The 19224-nt window shown below is 55.7% G+C and overlaps 4 protein-coding genes across 5 annotated transcripts; 3 read left to right on the top strand and 1 right to left on the bottom strand.

Moving 5' to 3' along the window:
* Positions 1-139: 139 nt before the first annotated feature.
* CKM354_000101300 (uncharacterized protein) lies at positions 140-2245 on the top strand (the record flags this gene model as incomplete). Its single annotated transcript, XM_044796122.1, has 1 exon — positions 140-2245. One exon carries the CDS (start codon positions 140-142, stop codon positions 2243-2245), a length of 2106 nt encoding a protein of 701 aa, XP_044652057.1.
* Positions 2246-2552: 307 nt separating this feature from the next.
* Positions 2553-3674, bottom strand: CKM354_000101200 (uncharacterized protein; the record flags this gene model as incomplete). Its single annotated transcript, XM_044796121.1, has 2 exons — positions 2553-3046; positions 3113-3674. The coding sequence occupies 2 exons, from the start codon at positions 3672-3674 to the stop codon at positions 2553-2555; spliced, it is 1056 nt and encodes a 351-aa protein (XP_044652056.1).
* Positions 3675-4486: 812 nt separating this feature from the next.
* On the top strand, positions 4487-6869 carry CKM354_000101100 (uncharacterized protein; the record flags this gene model as incomplete). Of its 2 annotated transcripts, none has more annotated exons than XM_044796120.1 (4): positions 4487-4569; positions 4738-5975; positions 6489-6617; positions 6670-6869. In XM_044796120.1, 4 exons carry the CDS (start codon positions 4487-4489, stop codon positions 6867-6869), a joined length of 1650 nt encoding a protein of 549 aa, XP_044652055.1. The 2 variants fall into 2 exon arrangements, with proteins under 2 accessions (XP_044652055.1, XP_044652054.1); XM_044796119.1 differs by having other exon boundaries at positions 4487-4635.
* An 8001-nt stretch (positions 6870-14870) lies between these two features.
* Positions 14871-16414, top strand: CKM354_000101000 (uncharacterized protein; the record flags this gene model as incomplete). The annotated part of the gene is made up of 4 exons (XM_044796118.1): positions 14871-15276; positions 15358-15593; positions 15645-15846; positions 16059-16414. 4 exons carry the CDS (start codon positions 14871-14873, stop codon positions 16412-16414), a joined length of 1200 nt encoding a protein of 399 aa, XP_044652053.1.
* Between the last annotated feature and the right edge of the window lie 2810 nt (positions 16415-19224).

The raw sequence follows: 19224 nt of genomic DNA, 5'->3' as shown, positions 1-19224 counted from the left end.
CAGTTGCATGAATAATCCTGTGTTTGCAGCGTGCGCACGAACGTGGTTGTCAAGGGCAACAATCGATACCCAACTTTTGGCAGCGCGCGGACTTCGACAGGGAGTGAGGCAGATCCGCTCACCAGGAACTGACATCGTAATGCTGGAGTGTAGCGCATGCGTATCACGCGTGCTGCGGTCCATTGCAGGCGATGGACGACACGCAGCTTCGCTATCGACTCGGCCCTTGATACTGACGCCTCACCTGGCGCAGCGACCGCATCGGAGACGACTTGCCACGGCCGTCGAAGTCGAAACGCCGTCCAAAGATGCGCTCTCTGGACTTGTACCCGTCGAGAAGCCCACGGTCGAACAGTTCGCGCAGAAAAGAGGAGGGCCGATTTTGATTGCGAACGAAAAGGCGTTGCGAAAAGAGTTGGAATACCTCAAGGACCCCCTCAAACTTGCCGATCACGTCGATTATGTCCTGCGCTGTGAGCAGCCTGACAAGGCATTGGATCTCTGTCGACTGGCGAGCAAGCACATGAACTGCATAGTGTCATGGAACCATGTGGTCGCCTGGAACGCGCACAATGGACGGCCCGCGAAGGCCATCGCCATCTTCAATGAAATGAAGAAGAGGGGCCAATTTCCCGACAGCTATACCTACATGCGCCTCTTGACAGCGTTGTCCGAGAGCAAGGAAGAAGTTGGGAAAATTGTCTCCATATATCACGGCATGTGCAGCCCTTCAAGCAAAGTGAAGCCAAACACTTCGCACACCAGCGCTGCGCTGAGGGCGTGCTCTCTTGCTGGTGACATGGACGCATTGTGGGGGATTGTAAGCAGACTACCCGAGAAGGGACCAAACGCCCCAGACGCCAAGGTTTACACCACCATCTTGCAAGCCATAAAGCATAACGCGCTGGGAGCTGAAGCAGATGTGGGCTTGATGGAGGCACAGAGACAGGATGCGGTGAACGAAGGGCGAAGAATATGGCAAGAAGTCATCTCCAAATGGCGCGAAGGCGCATTGATGCTTGACGAGAGCTTGGTCGTGGCAATGGCAGACTTGCTTCTCTTGAGCAATCTGATGCAAGACAGGGATAACGTGCTGGATCTGATACACCAAACCACAGGGCTGGAGCGCCAGATTGCACCTGTCGGCTCATTGGAACGACGTACAGGGCATGTACCAGTAGAAAGACCTGCCCACGAAGAAGCCCGAATAGCGCCAGCAGAAGGTCTCCACGATTTCACGCCCGTGCCATCTTTTCATGCTTTCAAGCCTGTAACACCCGCTATGCGAAGCGACAAGTCCAAACGTCCGCAAGCACTGGTGTGGGTCCGCCCAGGGAACGGCATTCTCGCCATGCTCATCCGAGTTTGCGATGTTATGCGGACGCCGAAGGCACTCAATAGCTACTGGGACATCCTCACATCTGCTCCTCACCGCGTTATACCCGACCCGGCCAATTTTCACTACATGCTGAACGTCTTACGAACCAATCGAAGCTCTGTACGCGCCTCACACGTCCTGCAGCGCATGCACGACGAAGTCGGCGTCAAGGCCCTCCCCATGACCTATATCCTAGCCATGAGAATATGCGCACGAGACCGCAATAATCCCAACATCATCGACATTGCCACGGATATCGTCAATGACATGGAGAAACATCTCCACCCGCTCGACATGCAGACATTGCAAATGTACATCTCTCTCGCACAAAAAACGAACAATGGCCCCAACATCATCGAAGCCTTGAACCGTGTTCTGGAGATGGAGGAGAAGATCTTCAAAAGTGATCCACAGACAAAGTCCGTAGCCTCAGAACACAATGCAGTGGCAATGGACGTCTACTCCGCTATGCGGTCGGCGATCGATCAATTGCTGGTTCGGAATTTGATCCCGAAAGGTGCGGAGGCGCATTGGCAGGAAGTGAGAAAGAAGGTGGATTATTCGAGGGGTGAATTGCAATTTGGGAGTAAATTCAGAGTTGGTCGGAAGCATGCTTCAGAGAATCGGCTTGGGGCAAAAGATGCTCGTTCGGGGAGAATGAAAGCGGAAGGGGGAGACGGCCATGTGCCATTGCCTTCGAGGGAGAAGAGGCTCAATTTTCAGAGGCCGCTCCCATCACACGGGCGGGCCCAGACAGTTCTGAGGTTCGGTGGGCAGGTGCGAACATGGCCGCCCAAGAGGAGAGTGGAGAAGGGCCTTGGGAAGACAGAGGGTTTTGCGGACACACCTGGTGATTTGGTGGGTTGACAGTTGTACCATAATGTATGTATTACAGGAAAACTCTCTACTGAATTTCGTCCCACCCACCTAGCTGCGCGTTGTGTGTGTCTTGCATGCGACAAATAGCAATTTGATGGTGGCGATGACCTCCGAGCTTCGGTACCTCAAGACCTGCCAAGGCTGCCCTCAATCAGTTCTCCCGTCTTGAAGCTGACGCAACGATTCCTCCGTGGTTCACTCGGTATGGTGCGCAGTGATGTAGCAGACTGCCGATTGCAGCGACGTTACACGCAGATGCGGGTTTTCATGATGTGGCAGCAGATTGGTAAGCTTCTCAGACAATGAGGTCCACCGCCGAGCAGTATTGGCACAAGTTCGCTGGCGTTACCTTGAAGTGCTTACAGCCTCCAAGCTGGTCCAGTTCATCCTCGTTGAAGCAGGTCAGGCATGGTCCCAAGAGCGCTTGATCAATTTCTATGCCCGTGTAAAGGAGGTATTTGATGGTACCATTGCTGAGGTTCTCTGTACGTCCAATGCAGCCGGGGCTGGCGCATGTGAGTGCTTCTTCCGGTCGCACGTGTTTCGCAGACATCGTGTTTCTGATGAGTTCCTGGATCGTGGATGACATGATGGCTTTCAATGGATAAAGTCCTGACTGCTTCAGACTTTGGATGAGGCGGGCGAAGCAGATCTCCGCTATGCCACAGCCAGGAACACAGCTGTGAGACACTGTCGCGTTGGTACGAATTGTCGACCTTGCATCGATTACGTCCTCGATTGTAGCATGAATGCGCTTGCGTATCTCCTTGCGCTTCCCGTCAATTGCTCCTACCATTCGTTAGTCTTGACTTCGAAGTCGAAAGTAAGCTGGGAAGTGTCGCTCTCGACACTTACGTAGCGCGGCCTGTAAATGCTCTCTCGCGTACTCCGTTGAGGCTATCAAGGCAGATGAAGACATGTGAAGGACGAGATCGCGCCCAAATTTGCGAAAAGCCTCATTGTTGCCGAACAAATAGGCCGCTGTAAATAGCGCGTGGAGCTCCCGCTCGTCTGTGGACTCACGTCTGAGCCACGTCTGAGCGAAGTACATCATGGCAATGCGACAGTCGTACTTGTCACTGATCATGGCAACTCTGAAGGTGTATTCAGCCGAGATTCTATCACTCATGACCACCTTGTCGTTACGCAGATGCAGAACGTAACAAATGATCTCCATAGCAAGAGGGTCATCGTCAGGCAGCGAGACCTCCAATGGCGAGCTACCGACGCTGCGGCGCAGATCGGTTCCTTCCTTGAAGTGCGGCTTGAACATTGTTTTCATGACAGGTGAGCCCAGAGAAAGGGCCGCGGAGCTGACCTTCAGCTTCTTGACTTGACCGTCTTGGAACTGTTCGCCGCAGACGAGAATCACGTCGCCATCTGCCGAGATCTCGACGAAATCTGGCGGACCGCTCATTGTTGCGGCGGACCGGATGCCAGCGAGGTGGTTGACGTGAGTTTTGTCAGTGCTCAAGAACAGGAAAGAAGTATCAGGCCGGAGTGGGCTTTCGGCAACTGCAGTGCACGCGTGTCGCGCCCGAGCATCGCTCCTTCTTCAACGTACTGCCGCATGCACCTCGGAATGCAGGGTGGCCACGTACTGCTTGGGACGTGAGTTAGTGCAGAGCAATAGGAAGCTCGTCGTGGACCTGCTCAAATCGTTTCTTATGGAGCATCAAGAATCAGAGCTTGATGCCTTGCATGCCGACTCTGACACTGCTCCGCCCATTTGCAATATGCAGTATCAGCGCTGCATGCCTAACCAATGTTCACGTTGCGTGCAATTGTCCTGCCAGCCAGCCCAATCATCGAGCAGCAACGAACTGACTATGCGCGCGCTCTTACATCTGAACAGATCTGCTCAAGTGCTTCTTTTAATGACAGCTTGAATCGGCGTGCACTTGCTAGAACCCCCGTCGGCCGCACTTCGTGAAGTGAAGTGACGGAGGCAAGAGCGATGCGTCACTTCATGGACCCTGATTGGCCCAGGGAGCGGCGTCGCCCGTCGCGCGCTTTCTCAAGAAAATCTGTCGCAGATTTCCTTTCTGCCTCGCCTCTGCATCAACCTTTCTTCCTTCCACCCTCTCCCACATCCCCTCTCGACAACCCTCATCTCGAGTGCCACAACTCAGCTTCTCGCAAGCAACGCACTCATTTGAGAACTACAAGTCGATTCCCGACTCTTCCTCTCACAAACACTCGACGGTCACTACCTTCCAGCGCCCCAACATGTCTTACGGCGGCGGCGGTTACGGTGGCTCCCGCGGCGGCGGCGGCGGAGGCTACGGCGGCAGCAACGGCTACTCCAATGGGTACGACAGCGGATACAACTATGGCTCTCAGAGCCGCTACGATGATCGCACATACTCCTCCTACGGGTAAGCTCGATAATCAGGCAGACTGAGGGCCTACGTATACTCCATTTTCTCATTATTATCATATGTCATGTTATCGAAACATGCGCTAACTTTTCACTGCAGAGGCGGCGGCGGATACTCGAATGGCGGCGGCTATGGCGGAGGCGGTGGTGGCTACTCCAACGGTGGCTCGAACGGCTACGGCGGTGGAGGCTACGGCGGTGGTGGTGGCGGCGGTGATCGCATGAACAACCTTGGCGCCGGTCTGCGCACACAGCAATGGGATCTGAGCACTCTGCCCAAGTTCGAGAAGTCCTTCTACAAGGAGCACCCAGATGTGGCAGCCCGCTCGCAAGCCGAGGTCGACGACTTCCGCCGCAAGCACCAAATCACCGTGCAAGGTCGCGATGTCCCAAAGCCAGTCCACACATTCGACGAGGCTGGATTTCCCAACTACGTGATCAACGAGGTCAAGGCCCAAGGCTTTGCCAACCCAACCGCCATTCAATCTCAAGGCTGGCCTATGGCTCTTTCTGGTCGTGACGTTGTTGGTATCGCCGAAACAGGTTCCGGAAAGACCCTCACCTATACACTACCCGCCATCGTCCACATCAACGCACAGCCGCTCCTCGCCCAAGGTGACGGGCCCATCGTCCTCATCCTGGCTCCAACTCGTGAGTTGGCTGTTCAGATTCAAGAAGAGGTGAGCAAGTTTGGAAAATCATCGCGCATTCGCAACACGTGCGTCTACGGTGGTGTGCCAAAGGGCGGCCAAATCCGTGACCTTGCACGCGGTGTCGAGGTCTGCATTGCCACTCCAGGTCGTCTCATCGACATGCTCGAGGCCGGCAAAACCAACCTCCGCCGTGTTACCTACCTTGTCCTTGATGAGGCCGATCGTATGTTGGACATGGGTTTCGAACCACAAATTCGCAAGATCATTGGTCAGATTCGCCCAGACCGTCAGACATGCATGTGGTCTGCTACTTGGCCAAAGGAGATTCGCCAGATGGCGAACGACTTCCAACAGAACTTTATCCAGGTCAACGTTGGCTCGCACGACTTGCACGCCAACGCCCGTATCACTCAAGTCGTTGAGGTCGTCTCAGACTTCGAAAAGCGTGACAAGATGTTGCGACACCTCGAGAAGATTATGGAAGACAAGGCTCACAAGATTTTGATCTTCACCAGCACGAAGCGTGTTGCAGACGACATCACCCGTTTCCTCCGCCAGGATGGCTGGCCCGCCCTCTCCATTCACGGTGACAAGCAGCAAAATGAGCGTGATTGGGTACTCAACGAGTTCAAGACGGGCAAGAGCCCAATCATGGTTGCCACCGACGTGGCTTCCCGCGGTATTGGTATGCTTGCAAACATCCCCATCCATCCCTTCTCCCTTCCCCTCCCCCCTCCCACTCACACGTGTGGGGTCTGTCATGTCGAAGCTACGCTCTGTACGCTCGGCGTGCACACATAACCATTCTCGTCTAGGGCTGTCAGTGTTTCGTTGTTCTTCGCCGGATCCTTGGAGACTTTCCTCGGCAAAGTTTTGCTTTGCCGTGTCCTTCCGTTTCTCTGCTCCCTGTCGTCGCCAGTAGAGAATCGGATCATGAGTCTTTCAATGTTGCGTTGGTTTCACAGCTGCGCGCGTCCAAGGATCCCACCAGGAGAATGTTGCACGGCCCTGTGAAGACATTGTGGATGTAAATGTGCGCGCAAGAGCGTGACGCTCCTTGTTCTATGCCAGACAAGGTAGCCATGAGTGACGCATATCGCGCACCAGACAGATCTCGCATCCGGCAAAGGATTGCTATTGCTCGCTTCACTCACCACTCCCAACCACAGCATTGAACTAACATTTGTGCGCGTCAAAGACGTCAAGGACATCACTCACGTGTTCAACTACGACTACCCAAACAACTCCGAGGACTACGTGCACCGTATCGGTCGTACTGGTCGTGCCGGTCGTATGGGTACCGCCATCACTCTGTTCACCACAGACAGTAAGTTGTCCTGGACTTCTTCTCTATGCGTAATGCTAACGCTTTCTCTCAGACTCAAAGCAGGCTCGTGATCTCGTGAACATCCTTCGTGAGGCCAAGCAGCAGATCGACCCACGTCTTGAGGAAATGGTCCGCTACGGAGGCGGTGGTGGTGGAGGTGGCTGGCGCGGTGGCCGCGGCGGTCGCGGTGGTGGCCGTGGCGGCTGGACCGGTGGGAATAACGCTCCTCTCGGTGGCAACCGCCGCTGGTAGATGCATTAACTCGAGCAGACCTGCTCTTGCTTTTATTGACTGCATTCCGGCATGGCGTTACGAGTAGAAAGGACAACAAGGGAAATGGCTTTTGATTGAATGGCATGGATGATACCGCTGCTGAAAGTGCGTTGACAAGGCGTTCTGGACCAAAAGAATGGGTGTTTATTGTACCATGCATCGGCTCTGGGATTGAGCTACGAAGGCTCTGCGTGCAGCGAAGCGGCCTACGAGATAGATTGGTTGACTGTGTACTTTGAGAGAAATGAATGTGTCGAAGCTGCTTGTGCCCGTCTTTTCACTCTCTTCGTCCCTGACCTCGACAGCCTAGTCTTCAACGATATCGACGTCCTGCCGCGTGTGCAAGACGTGCAGACATACCATGGAGAAGACTCTTGCACTCTGTTTCGGCTGTCTGTCCTGCAGCATTATTTCCCGTTCGTATGGGAGGTAAGAGAATAGGAGGGTGGTGGGATGTTGGCCTCTGTACAGCACAGAAATCCAAAGGTAAAGCGCTGAGCTGCCATTAACGAGGTCAGAATATACAAATTGCCTGCACACATTGATCGTTCGTCTTTCCGTGGGTTCTATTTAAGTGCCTACGCGTGCGTGCATTTGACCGTCTGGGTGTGTCTCTGGATACTTTGGCGAAGGAGAAAGAGATGTGCTTAGGGTTGCGTGAAAGCTTAGGGTTGGCGATGAAAATGTGAGATCATTCTTTGCGACAGTCTGGAAAGTGGAAGTCATTCTTTGAATGGCATTAAAGGACGCTCAGATTGCTTCGTTTATTGCGCGTGCCATTGAGGTTCGGCGTGGTGCGGGTTTGGGTCGAGTTCTTCGAATAATTAATATTTGGGCATCTTAATGAAATGGACGGGAGAATTGAGGAAACGACTTCTGCACACGTGGACATGGATGCAAATCGTTGGACCTTTCCACACTGGTTACTCGATAAGATCCGAGGACAGTGTTTGGACGCTGGGTTGAAGATGATTGCGCGGAATAGGATGGCGACTGATTTTTGGAAGCTGGTGTGGGAAGAGACGCGCAGTAATGGGTTTGGAAACCGTCCGAAGTGAACGTGCCTGGAGACTATGTATTCTACGGGCCCCCGGCTTTACGGTGATGCGTGTCAGCGACATGCTCGTATGCCCACAGTGCTCGAGGAGGGGCTTTGAGTCTGGACACTGTTGTCTTTGCAGCAAGAGCTTGACCAGCTGACGTTCCCAGTTCGAGCTGATGAGGTCCAGACTGCAATATATTGTGCATTCGAAAGTTACAGAGCAGGGGTGACAAAGACGAAGAGAAGATCACTACGAGACAATGTCGAATTTGGCGCGTTTCGTTCAAGGCGAGGGCTCCCCAATGTACGCGTCCTCCGCGTGCGGTAGATACCTAGGCCTAGCAGGCTGATTCAGTGACACTGGGTGCAGACAGCTGGAAGCTAGCTCTCACCGCCATCACTGAACGATGCCTTTCTGCACCCATACCTTATTGCATGCCTTCTACTGCAGAGATGCATTTGCGATAAACTGGAGATTTGCAACATGTGGACTATGCGGTCTCCAGGCACGATTCGAGTATTAGGTGTCTTTCCCAAATTCCTACAGGCCCTCAAAATACCAAGAAATCTGAAATGCTCGACCACGCAGCAGTTGTCCAAGGAAGGATTTCGCAGTTGGCTCCGCTACGAGGAAGATCGACGTCGATGTATCGGTTACACGACAGGCCAAGAAATGTGCTCTGCCCAGGCAGAATAACTGGCAGGATGCCATGTTTGCAGACGGGGAGTTGATGCCATGCCCGGCGGACTTGTTTGCGCAACGAGAGCCATGGTATGGAGCTGCACGCGTAGCTGGATGCAGATGCGAGATCTTGTGACAGATATAGTGGATCGATATGACTTGCGTCTGTGGGCTTTCGCTGCGCACCTGCTTCCATCCGTTCCAGGATTTTGGAGCTGCACGATCCTGACCTTGCATAGAGGTATCAAGTGCGGTGAGGTCCAATCTTGGTGCCTGAGGTCCTGTCCCATGCAGACCGATATCGCGAGCCAGACTTACTCGTCATTTCCGCTGCTCTGGTCGCGTTATGACCTCCTCGTTGCCAAGGTTGTTCTTGCGGCTCTTGGATGAGAGCGTTGCTGCCGCTGATGTCGTACGGCCGTATGCCTCGTTGCATTTAAGTTCGTCATGCGGGAGGTCTCTCACCAGATGCGGTTGAAAGTGGGTTTGGCGAGCTACTACAATTGAGGTCAAGTTTCAACACAATAGTGTGACGCCCATCTGGAATCTAGGCCCCAGCGGATGTGCCGAATATGGAAGGAGGCAAGACACATCGCGATGACAATTCATGCAAATTTCAATGTTTCTCCGGCGGCGCGAGAACGACTTCTCGTTGATGGCCTCGTACCTCCTGTGTGACGTTGATGTGACAGTGGAGATGGTACCCATTCAATGTCTGCAATGCACACGCGACTCGCTGTCACATGTCCTGAGGGTGAACCAGAATGTTCATCGTCCGTGCTGAAGGTGTGCGCTCCTGGCAGTCCGCAGCACCGGATCTGGAGACGAAAAGTGGTTCTGTTAGGGCATGGAGGTCGTGCTGCGAGTTGCCGCATTAAGCGGGTAGAGCCATGGCAACGAAAGCTGCTCGATCTTTTATTAAAGATTGATCGCAAGTTTGGTTGTTTGTCTTGGGAACACTGGCCTGATGATCCGATCATGAAGAGTGCTATATCGTGCAGACATGAGCCCGACCTTGTGGTTGGCCTGATGACCCGGCGGCACGCCGTCTCAAGACAAGCACAACGGAGATCGTGCAGTGGTAACTTGGTAGCGGCGGGAGGTCGCGTGCAGAGCACACGACGAGGAGCCAAGAGAGAGGAGAGCCACCCAGAGGAACCCCCGAAACGTTGTCGGCACAGAACGCCAGTCTCGGCTCGGAAAAAGAGTCTGCACTAGCGACTCCGTCATCTCCTGGGAATGCGGGCAGATGCTTTTGAGGTTCGAAATCAAGCCAGCTCGAGGTTATGAAGCACCACGACTTTGCATGCTCGGTGTTACCATTCTGATGGGTCGGCGAGACAGTGGAAGTCCAGAGCGTGCCGTGCGAAGATCAATCGCACACAATACGGCATACGAGGAGTTCGTTTGCGTAACATTTCTGTGGCCCGAGGAGCTGCTCGTAGTTCATTGTGTGTCTCATCAAGGTGCAACTGTAAGGTGCGCAGCAGAGCTTGAAATTAATCTGTTACATTCTTTTCAAGTCGTCAAGCCTAGCAACTCCATTCAGAATGCACGCATTGAGGTCTTCACGCCTGTAAATTGTGATGTTGGTGGCGCGATACATGCACATGAGATTGTACGCCAAGTCGGAGGATCCTCCGTGGGTAGGAGGCGCACACGCATACATGTATGCCACACGAGCTGTGCTGGCTCGTCATGATGTCTCATCGCCTGCCGAAACGTGTCGCTCGTACACAAGGTGCATACGCCACGAGGCGTCCGCCATATGGTACACCACACGTAGTGAAAGTAGTTGACCAAAAGCTCGTGGTGCACCTCCGGTGGGATGGTGCTTCCGATGTGAAAGAACGGTTCCGAGCCAAGTGCCGGACCTAGGGAGTGTCGCGAGAATTGGCGCATGCCCACTGGAAGGCGTCTTGGATGTTGGTACGATCGACATCACCGACCGTAATTCGCCTAGACTGGCCTTCGTACTTGAGCGAGTCGAAGATGATGGTACTTGGAAAACATCTTGACTCGCTTACTTCAGCTAAGAAAGAATCGCTGTCCGTCATGGAGCATGTCCAGCCGACAGAGAGATCCTCTGCAGATCGGCATCTTGGCCATAGTCGCAATTGGTACCGAACGAGCTCATTCGAGCGCAGTGCTTGTCTTTCTCGGTTGTGCTATTCTTGCAGACTCCATTGTCTTAGCAGGTCCAGGTGTGACGGCTGTGTCACGGAGAATGTGGACGGCACCGCAGAGCCTGTATCAAATCGTGGCGTGCACCCACAACTCCGCGGCAATGTGGCTCTGCAGTCGAAGATCAGTTGTTCGTAGGCAACCATGGGCAACAGTCGAAGGGAAGCAGAGAGGCGTTTCCAAGGCGGAAAGCTCCATCCTTGGCAATGATGTCGCTCCACCTGCACCTGGAAGGAGACCGTGCCGTCCTGTGCGTTGCGCGACAGCCTCCAGCCTCCAACTGCAGCTCATCATCAATGTGAGCAGATACCAACCTGACCCGTCTATCTGGCACGCCGGCAACGGCCTGCAGCGTCTGGCCGCAAGCCTCCCAATACACTCTGCAGCCAAAGCGCGCAAACTGCATTCGAGTGGCTTGTGCCTGGTGGTCCGCTCACAGAGTTCGGCCTGAAGAGGCTACTCTCTGCAGCAGAGGTTTGTCACTTACATGCGAACCTACACATACGGTAAATGCGGTTGTGTCGTAGCTCAGAATAAACCTGCCGCCCCAGCGTAGAATGCTTCGCGCCACACCCAGTGCAAATGGATTCTGGATCTCCTCCAGACACCAGAGCAGACGGAGCGATGGAGCGAAGGAGGGAGCAAAGGCCGACAGTTTGGCGCCACGGCAGTTGAGGTGCATGGCACAAGGCGAGAGTGCGTGTTGGGACAGTTGACAGAAACAACCACGTTAGTCGAGCTGTTCCTCCCGTGCGGAAGCACGAGAGCCAATCATGCGGGCAATTATCCCACCACTCAGGCCTCTCGCTCGCTAACATGCAGCCGCGAGCGATTAATGTCGGTTCGTGGTCATGTGGGGAGGAAAAATAGGAGGGCAGCAGCAGGATGCAGTGAGATCAGGCGCAAATGCATGCGGCCAACCTGCACTGCCAACCCTGCTGTCCACGCAGCAAGCACTGACCATGCATTGAGGTGTGATGATGTCGCCTATACGAGGGCGCCCATGAACGTGCAGTAGGAGACATGGAACCGATGCAGGAGACGATTTGTGATGAGCATGTACGCGACAAATTCTGCGGCCATGCCGCGGCAGCGCAATGTCCGAACAGCCAGCCAGACTCGAGGCCATGGAGGAGGGCGGCAGGCACGGTGTTCACGCTGCACCGCTTCAGGACAATGCCTTCCTTCCTCGAAGGACCCCACCATAGCAGCGACGTCGACATAAGAAAGCGCGCGATCTGCCGCTATGCGACGCTACTCCGTTCGGCGGTGCTGCATGGCCGTCAGAAGACAGGACGAGAGGGATAGCTCGAGGTGGTGGGTGAACGGTACCACGTTTGCGCAACCACGACTGCCGTACCCTCACATGGACGCACAAGGCGTCAGCGTGGCGGCGGAGCGCGCAACAGCACCCTGCTGGCCGATGTTCCATTTGTGCCGTGTTTCTCGGTTTGAGGTTACAGCCTGCTGCAACCACTGGCAACCTCTCGCTGTCGACGGAGCAGAGCGGAGGCCCATGTGTCATACCCACCTGTCACCCACGGCCACGACTGGCCCAAGCGCGGTGCAGGGAGCGGCGTCTGCCGGCCTTTCATCGTGTTTGCACGACTGCGGTTCTCGTGCGTGCATACAGTAAACGAGCTGGGAGACGCGCAGACATGTCGCAAGCGACGAGGAGCGGCATCGACGACGCAGAGGCGGCGATTCAGCCTCGTGTCTCACCCTGCGCTCCGCTCCGCCGCCCATTTGCGACCGGGATAATCTCGATTCTTTGCGCGCAGGAGCAACGCATGCGCTTTTTCTCGGGGTCATGAGGTCAGCCAGGTAATGCTCCGACGCTCACACGACGAGCTGCGATGCGCAATGGTGGAGGCGAGCAGGGACCAATAGCCTCGATGGACGGACATGGTTGCAAAGGCGCAATTACGTAGCGTGGGCCTGTCGCAGCATTTCGGCAGTTTTGTCGTGCTATCCGGCCGGATCAGCTGCCAGTCTGGTAATTTGCAGCAGACGAAGCACCAGTGCAGCGCGCGCGCGATTGGCCCTCGCCCAACTCGCCTTGTTCGCGGTGAGATGGCGATAATGTGGACACCCGCTCACGGACGCGTCGACTGTGTGCACCCCTGTGCGCTGCGGCAACCAGCACGCTGACCGCCTCCGGAGTCTTGGACGATGCTGTATCGCTGCTGCTGCTGCTGCTGCTGCTGAGAATCACGATGATTGTGGCAGCCGCTGACCCGAGCCGACAGCGTGACAGATCTCTCGCGCAGGGCTTGCAGAGACACCATCATGCATGCCGCGCTGCGTGGTGGTGACGAGGGAAGGTCCTTGAGTCAGCCAGCGACGCGCGCGGCTGGGGGGAGGTCGGCGGTGGACGTGGTCGGACCAAACTTCCGACGCTCTGTCTGTCTGTCCGCTGCTGCTGCTGCTGCTGGCGCTGCTTACCTCTGATGTGCCACACTTGCCTCGCTCCAGTCAAGCTCCCATCTCTCCCTCGCCGACGCGTTGCTCTTCCTTTGCCTAGCGCCAGATCTCTTCAGCCTCAACGCGTGCGATTTGCCAGACGGCGCGCCCACTGGTCGTGACACAGCCACAGCGGACTGCACACCCTGCTCTGCTCTGCCTGCTCTGCTCGCTGCCGCCAGCGTCCACGAAGTTGCCGGAGCCCGAGCTGTCTCCGTCGCGATACGCGTGCACGACAAAAACCGCGCTCGCTCTTCATCACCGCCAGGCTGCAGGCGCTGCGGGAAATCATCGCCATAGCCCACGACTGCTCTCCTAAGATTGCTGCGCTGTGTCGAACTGCCGTCTTGGGCTCTAGCTCGCTCGACTAGCGCCCGCTCCCGACGCACCATTTTCACCGCGCACGCCCACGAGAGGAGCATCGCAGACAGGCCGCAGACAGGCCCGTTGGTGCGCGAGCAGTGGGAGCGATCGCTGCTGGCTCTGCTGCTGCTGCTGCTGCTGCTGCTACTGCGGCGAGCACACGCCCTCTGGGAGCCCACAACGCCCGCAGAGCTCCAGGTGCGCACCACGCTGGCACTGCACGACCGACGGCCCGCGCACACCACTCTGCACTGCGTGCGCTACGCACTCCATCACGGGGTTCAGCCGACTGTCCTCAGCGCCGCTATACACCCGTCATCATCTCACGGCCTCAGCTGCGGCGGACTGGACGGCAGATTGCTGGCGCCAAGCCCCAAAAAAGCCTGCGCGCTGCGTGCAGCGTTCCACGCAACTTCTCTTGGAAAACTCCTCGCAAACTCTATCCGGGAGGCGAGCGCGCGCACCTCTGTCCATCATCACCGCACAGCACAGCACCGCGACGTGCCTCCGAGACACCAGCTGCTCGAGGCCCGCACAAATCAGGCAGCGCGAATCGCCCTCGGCACGCGCACAATTTGCACTATTTCCGCTGCGACATCCTGGTCGCCGTGTGATCTTCGCCTGCGAGAGTGTCTCTGCCTACCCACTTTTCGCTCCCACGCTCCCCCTGCAGGTTCGCGGTCAAATCCACCTCGCACTTTGCCTCTCCTGCAACTCCGGCTCCGGCAGCTAGCAGAGGTGATCGTCACGGACGGCACCATTACCTCACCGTGTTGCTTGACCCAGCCATATCGGGCGCCGGTGTACGGCGCTATTTCCAGGGTGCACGCCACGATACGCTGCTACAAAGCGCGCTATAGCCCTTTCATCTAGCACGAGCTTCTGTCATCACAAATCGCGCCGGCCTTTCCTCTATCGACTAGACTGCATCTCCTCGCGGCTTGCGCGCCGGAAATTCGGTTCGGGCAAAGCTTGAAAGCTTCGAGACACAACCTGGCTCCTGCCCCGGCCGCGCCTGTGTTTGTGTCTTGGAACGGCACACGCTAGAAGCGTCGGTGGGCCTTGGTGGACGGACACCATCTGCACAACATCCGCGCACAAGGTACCGAGGGAGCGCGCTACCATCCTGCAAAACAAGCAGCCTTCCTCCGGCCTACATCTGCGGGCACTTGTACTCGACGGCGCGCTGTCATCGCGCTTTGTTTGGAGGCCATTGCATCGGACTCGCACCAAGCCTTACTGCTCTATGTCCAGAGCCTACGACACGCCACCCACTCAGACCAACGACACATCCCTCAGCGCGATCTTAGCATCGCACCTGCACGGCCAGCGTCAAGACCCTCCCCAGTCAATGGATGGTAGACAGCCCGAGTACCCGCAGTCAGGTTTGACCTCACCATACGCCTCGTACAACGGACACCAGTCTGAAGGCTCTTCTGCAGATCAAGCGTCTGCTGTGCAATACCAGTCCGGCCAACAAGACTACAAGCCGTCCAACTACTCCGCCTCCGCTACGCCCGACTCGAGCTACGGCCTCCCACAGTCCGCGCGCTCAGGCAGCTTTCCCGAGTACATTCAGCGCTCCTACGCCGAAGGCCAGCAGCAAAGCCGCTACGCAGCGGGCACGCCCAGCAACATGGCGCAAACCTCAAGTCCGTCTTCTTCTACGCCCGATGGGCACCAAATCAACGATCACGCGCATGGCAGCAAATCTGACGCAGAAGTTCCCATAGATCCCTCCATCGCTCAGTCGAGCCCGAGCTATCCTCCTCCGCAGAGCTATTCACCCTACCCACCGCAAGACCAACAACATATGCCGCAATACGCGAACCAACCCATGACATCGTACGCGCGTCCGGAATGGGCTGGTCATTACCAGCAACAGGCGGCCATGTATGGCCATTCGCCAGCGACCACTGCAGGCGCTGCGCCCAATATGGTAGCGCACTCAATCCCTCGACCACCAGCGGTGGGTACCTATGCTGGTGCGCATCCCGTAGTGTATCCTAACGTGACACAGGGCGGACACCCGCTTTCGACTGTGTATTCATTTGTCCCAATCCCGGGTGCGCAACAGCACAAGCGACCGAGACGGCGCTACGAGGAAATCGAGCGCATGTATAAGTGCGGATGGAATGGATGCGAGAAAGCCTACGGCACTCTCAACCATCTCAACGCGCATGTGACCATGCAGTCGCACGGTACGAAGAGAACTCCAGAAGGTACGTCATACTCTATTCGTGTTTGTTTTGTGCAAAGCGCGCTCAAGCTTCGATGTCGCGTCGTGGTTCCTCGTGAGCCCGAGCGCGCGGTTTGACATTCGTCGCGCGCGGGCGCTAGATGTCAAGCTTGTCCATGTTTCGCTTTTTAGCGCGAGCTAGTCATACCACACTCTTCGGGCCTTCCCCGCATACGCTGACTCGTTTCTCCACAGAGTTCAAGGAAATTCGCAAAGAGTGGAAGGCTAAGAAGAAGGAGGAAGAGAACTCCCGCAAGGCCGAAGAAGAGCGCCAACGCCAGGAAGCCGCTCGCAATGGTCAAGATACCACGCAACCTCAAGGCCAACCAGGTTATGGCCAGGCTCACATGATGCAGCCTCAAATGGGCGGACCTCAATTGCCCCCAATCGGCTACCAACCCGCCGCTGGCCAAACACCAAGCCAATATGCGCAACCGCAACAAGTCGATGGCGCACCACAGTATGCCAGTAATGGCCAGATGTACGGCACACAGGGCTATCCTCAAAGCCCGTATGGACAAGGCGGACTGGCATATCAGCAACGCGCATAGTACGCGGACGACCGACTGCTGTGCGACGAATCTCCCTGGCTCCGCCGACAGTATCGGCGGCAGTAGTCAGCTCACGAGTGGCATGATAAACAACACCTCTTAACTTGATGACACTTCGAGGAGGATCATAATATGAAGATCGGGGCCCTGCATCGTAAGCATTGTCCATTGCTGCAGCAGTGGACGACTTGTCCTTGGTGACTGGCGTTGCCGGAATTGTACATTTGCATTGCAACAATGCACGAGGGGATGAAATTTTTTGCATTGCCGTCTTTCACGATGGCTGATGATACCATACACGACCCTCCTGGGCTTGCGGAGGCAGAAAGTTCTTTGACCAAGTCTGGTCTCTTTTGCGGGTTACCAGGCGTCGCTCCAGCGGGGAAAGGGTTTTCAAAGGTTTAGATGAAGGTTTTTGCTTTCAGCATATGTTTTTTTGTGCATTGTGCGACAGAGGAGCGTTAGAAGAGAACGAAGAAGAAGGAACGGCATGAGAGCACAAGTATCGACTTGTACGTACTGCAAGGCGTGGAGTGATGAGTAGCAAATACGCACGACAAACTTCTGACCTTATAAACTACTTTGGTTTCACAAGCTCATATCTGGAGCTCGCTATAGACGCAAGTGGCACACATGCTGTGCAGCCTAGTGACGCCGGCACTTAGAGGTTCGTTGCTTGTATCTATTTTGCGGGTACTTGTGACGGCGTACCGACTGCCGGGTGGGCGTCCAAGAACTGGCACGATACAAGCACCGTTGCACGCCATGTATGCCGAGTGCAACGCGGTGGAGGCGCCATGGAAGATGGATGCCGAAGCCGAAGCTGCAAGTAAACGAAGCGACTAGCGTGGGTTCGTAAGAGCAAGTGCCGGGAATGAGATAGAGTATGGCGCTTACGATGGATCTGATGGCGTCGTTGCACGACACTACTACTTGCGTCGACGTTCCCACTAGAAGGCTTGACGAGCCACGCTTACTGTTTAGCTGCCGTTGCCCTGATCTACTGTGCCCTGGTTTCTGGGACTAGGGAACCTGTTCGAGTGTTGTTGTTTGTGGCCTAGACTATCATATCAACAGACTAGACTAGGCTATTGGGGACTATGTGCCAATGCTGTGAAGACGGATGCCCCGGAGCTTGGTTGCGAGCGTGGAGGATGGAGGTGACGTTGTCCGTCATGTGGCTCCGCAGCGACTGCTAGCAATGTATGCTAGAACAAATTTGCCTTGCCTTGCCTCGTCTGCCTCGCCGCTAAAACCTCACACAACCCCGTTCGTTTCTTCACCATCGACCACGCGGGACCACTGGTGGTACCTCACTACAAACGACCCCGACTCGGCACGAAACGAAACGGTCGTCAGGTTGCGTGATGCTTATATATAAGCTACTGCGGGCGGCAAGGCAGTAGATCCCAGTTCGCGCACGCGATCTCTCCGTTATTTTCGGTGTTTCGAGACTAATGCGAGTCAACGCCCAAACCGCTGGCGTGTCGTACAAGGCTGCTCCTCGTGGCGGCCGTGCCACAAAGACTAACTCTCGCCCTACGGCGCTTGAGGGAAAGCATAATTCTTTCGCTCTTTGCCTTTTGCCAGGTCACCCCCATGCGCTGCCCGAGAGGCTCGCGCTTAGCGGTACGATGTTGCCGAACGGTGTGCGCACTGTCTGTTCGCGGACTGGGTTGGACACATCCGGACCGGCTTCTTCGAGAACATCGGATCTTGCACGCATATCTGCACGGAATGCCGAAAACTGGAGCCGGCATTGTCGAGCGTCGAAGCGAATCTGGATACCGAAGTCTGCAAGCATATCCCGAGTCTCGGTCTCGATGTCGAAATCTCCGGCGAGTGGCTGTTCAGCCACATTGGGGGCGATTCTGCCACGTTGTTGTGCAAGCAAGTCCGAAAAGCCGTGGGTATAGGAAGTCCCTTGGTGGCGCCCGGAGCGCCCGAACAAGGCTTGAAGTGAAGATCCAGCGTGGCATGCTCAAGATTCGATGATGCCGACAAGCTTGCAGCTCGCATGCCTGGGGATGTTGTTATCATGACGGCCCATGACACATCCTTCCTCCCTGACTGCTCATATGCTGGTCATCTGGCTGACCTCGGATGCATGAAGGTTATCAGTACTGTTGTGAGCGACTCCTCATATTTCAGAGACCCCCAGCACCTCATCGACGGTGCCGTGATGTGCTCGAAAGCGGAAAGAGTATACCAACACTCTCCCAGAACACATCAGCTGAGGTCTCGAGATCGACTCGCTCCATCATCGGCCCACACTATCCCTGAAGCACGATTCCATTCACCGCGAGCGCCAGTTCAAGCTAACGAGCGCAGACTACCATCGGCCAACATCACCGGGGTCGCCAGCCCGGCCCTCTAATCCGTCTTCTCAGTCGCACCGCCGTCGGCAGGACTTGCAAAGTCCTCATAGAAATGTCTCCGGATGGAAGCTCGAGATCTTTACCGACACATTACTGCTCGAGACCACCGTCGCTCATGAGTGCCTCGATGCCGCTCACAGCTTCATTGCAACGTCGAACGAACGGGACCAGACGGAGAGCGAGCTCACACCTTCGGCGACTTTTCCAATGTCAGCAAGGCCCTCCACATCGCGACCCAGCAATACTTGCGTCGTCATCGCACATCTCCTCGTCCACGGTCGCACAGATGCAGCATAATAAGAGTGGTAACATGCTCACCTTGATCCATTGGCAAAGGAGAATACATTGTGAATGCTTCCATTCATGAATTCGAGACAACGACGTCTGGACACTTTCATATATCATCAACATTGCGTCAATGGAAGTTCCAGA

Source organism: Cercospora kikuchii, assembly GCF_019650295.1.
Source record: "Cercospora kikuchii DNA, contig_00001, whole genome shotgun sequence".
Classification (NCBI taxonomy): domain Eukaryota; kingdom Fungi; phylum Ascomycota; class Dothideomycetes; order Mycosphaerellales; family Mycosphaerellaceae; genus Cercospora; species Cercospora kikuchii.
Note: the sequence above shows the minus strand (reverse complement) of the source record. Positions and strands in the feature narration are given on the sequence as shown.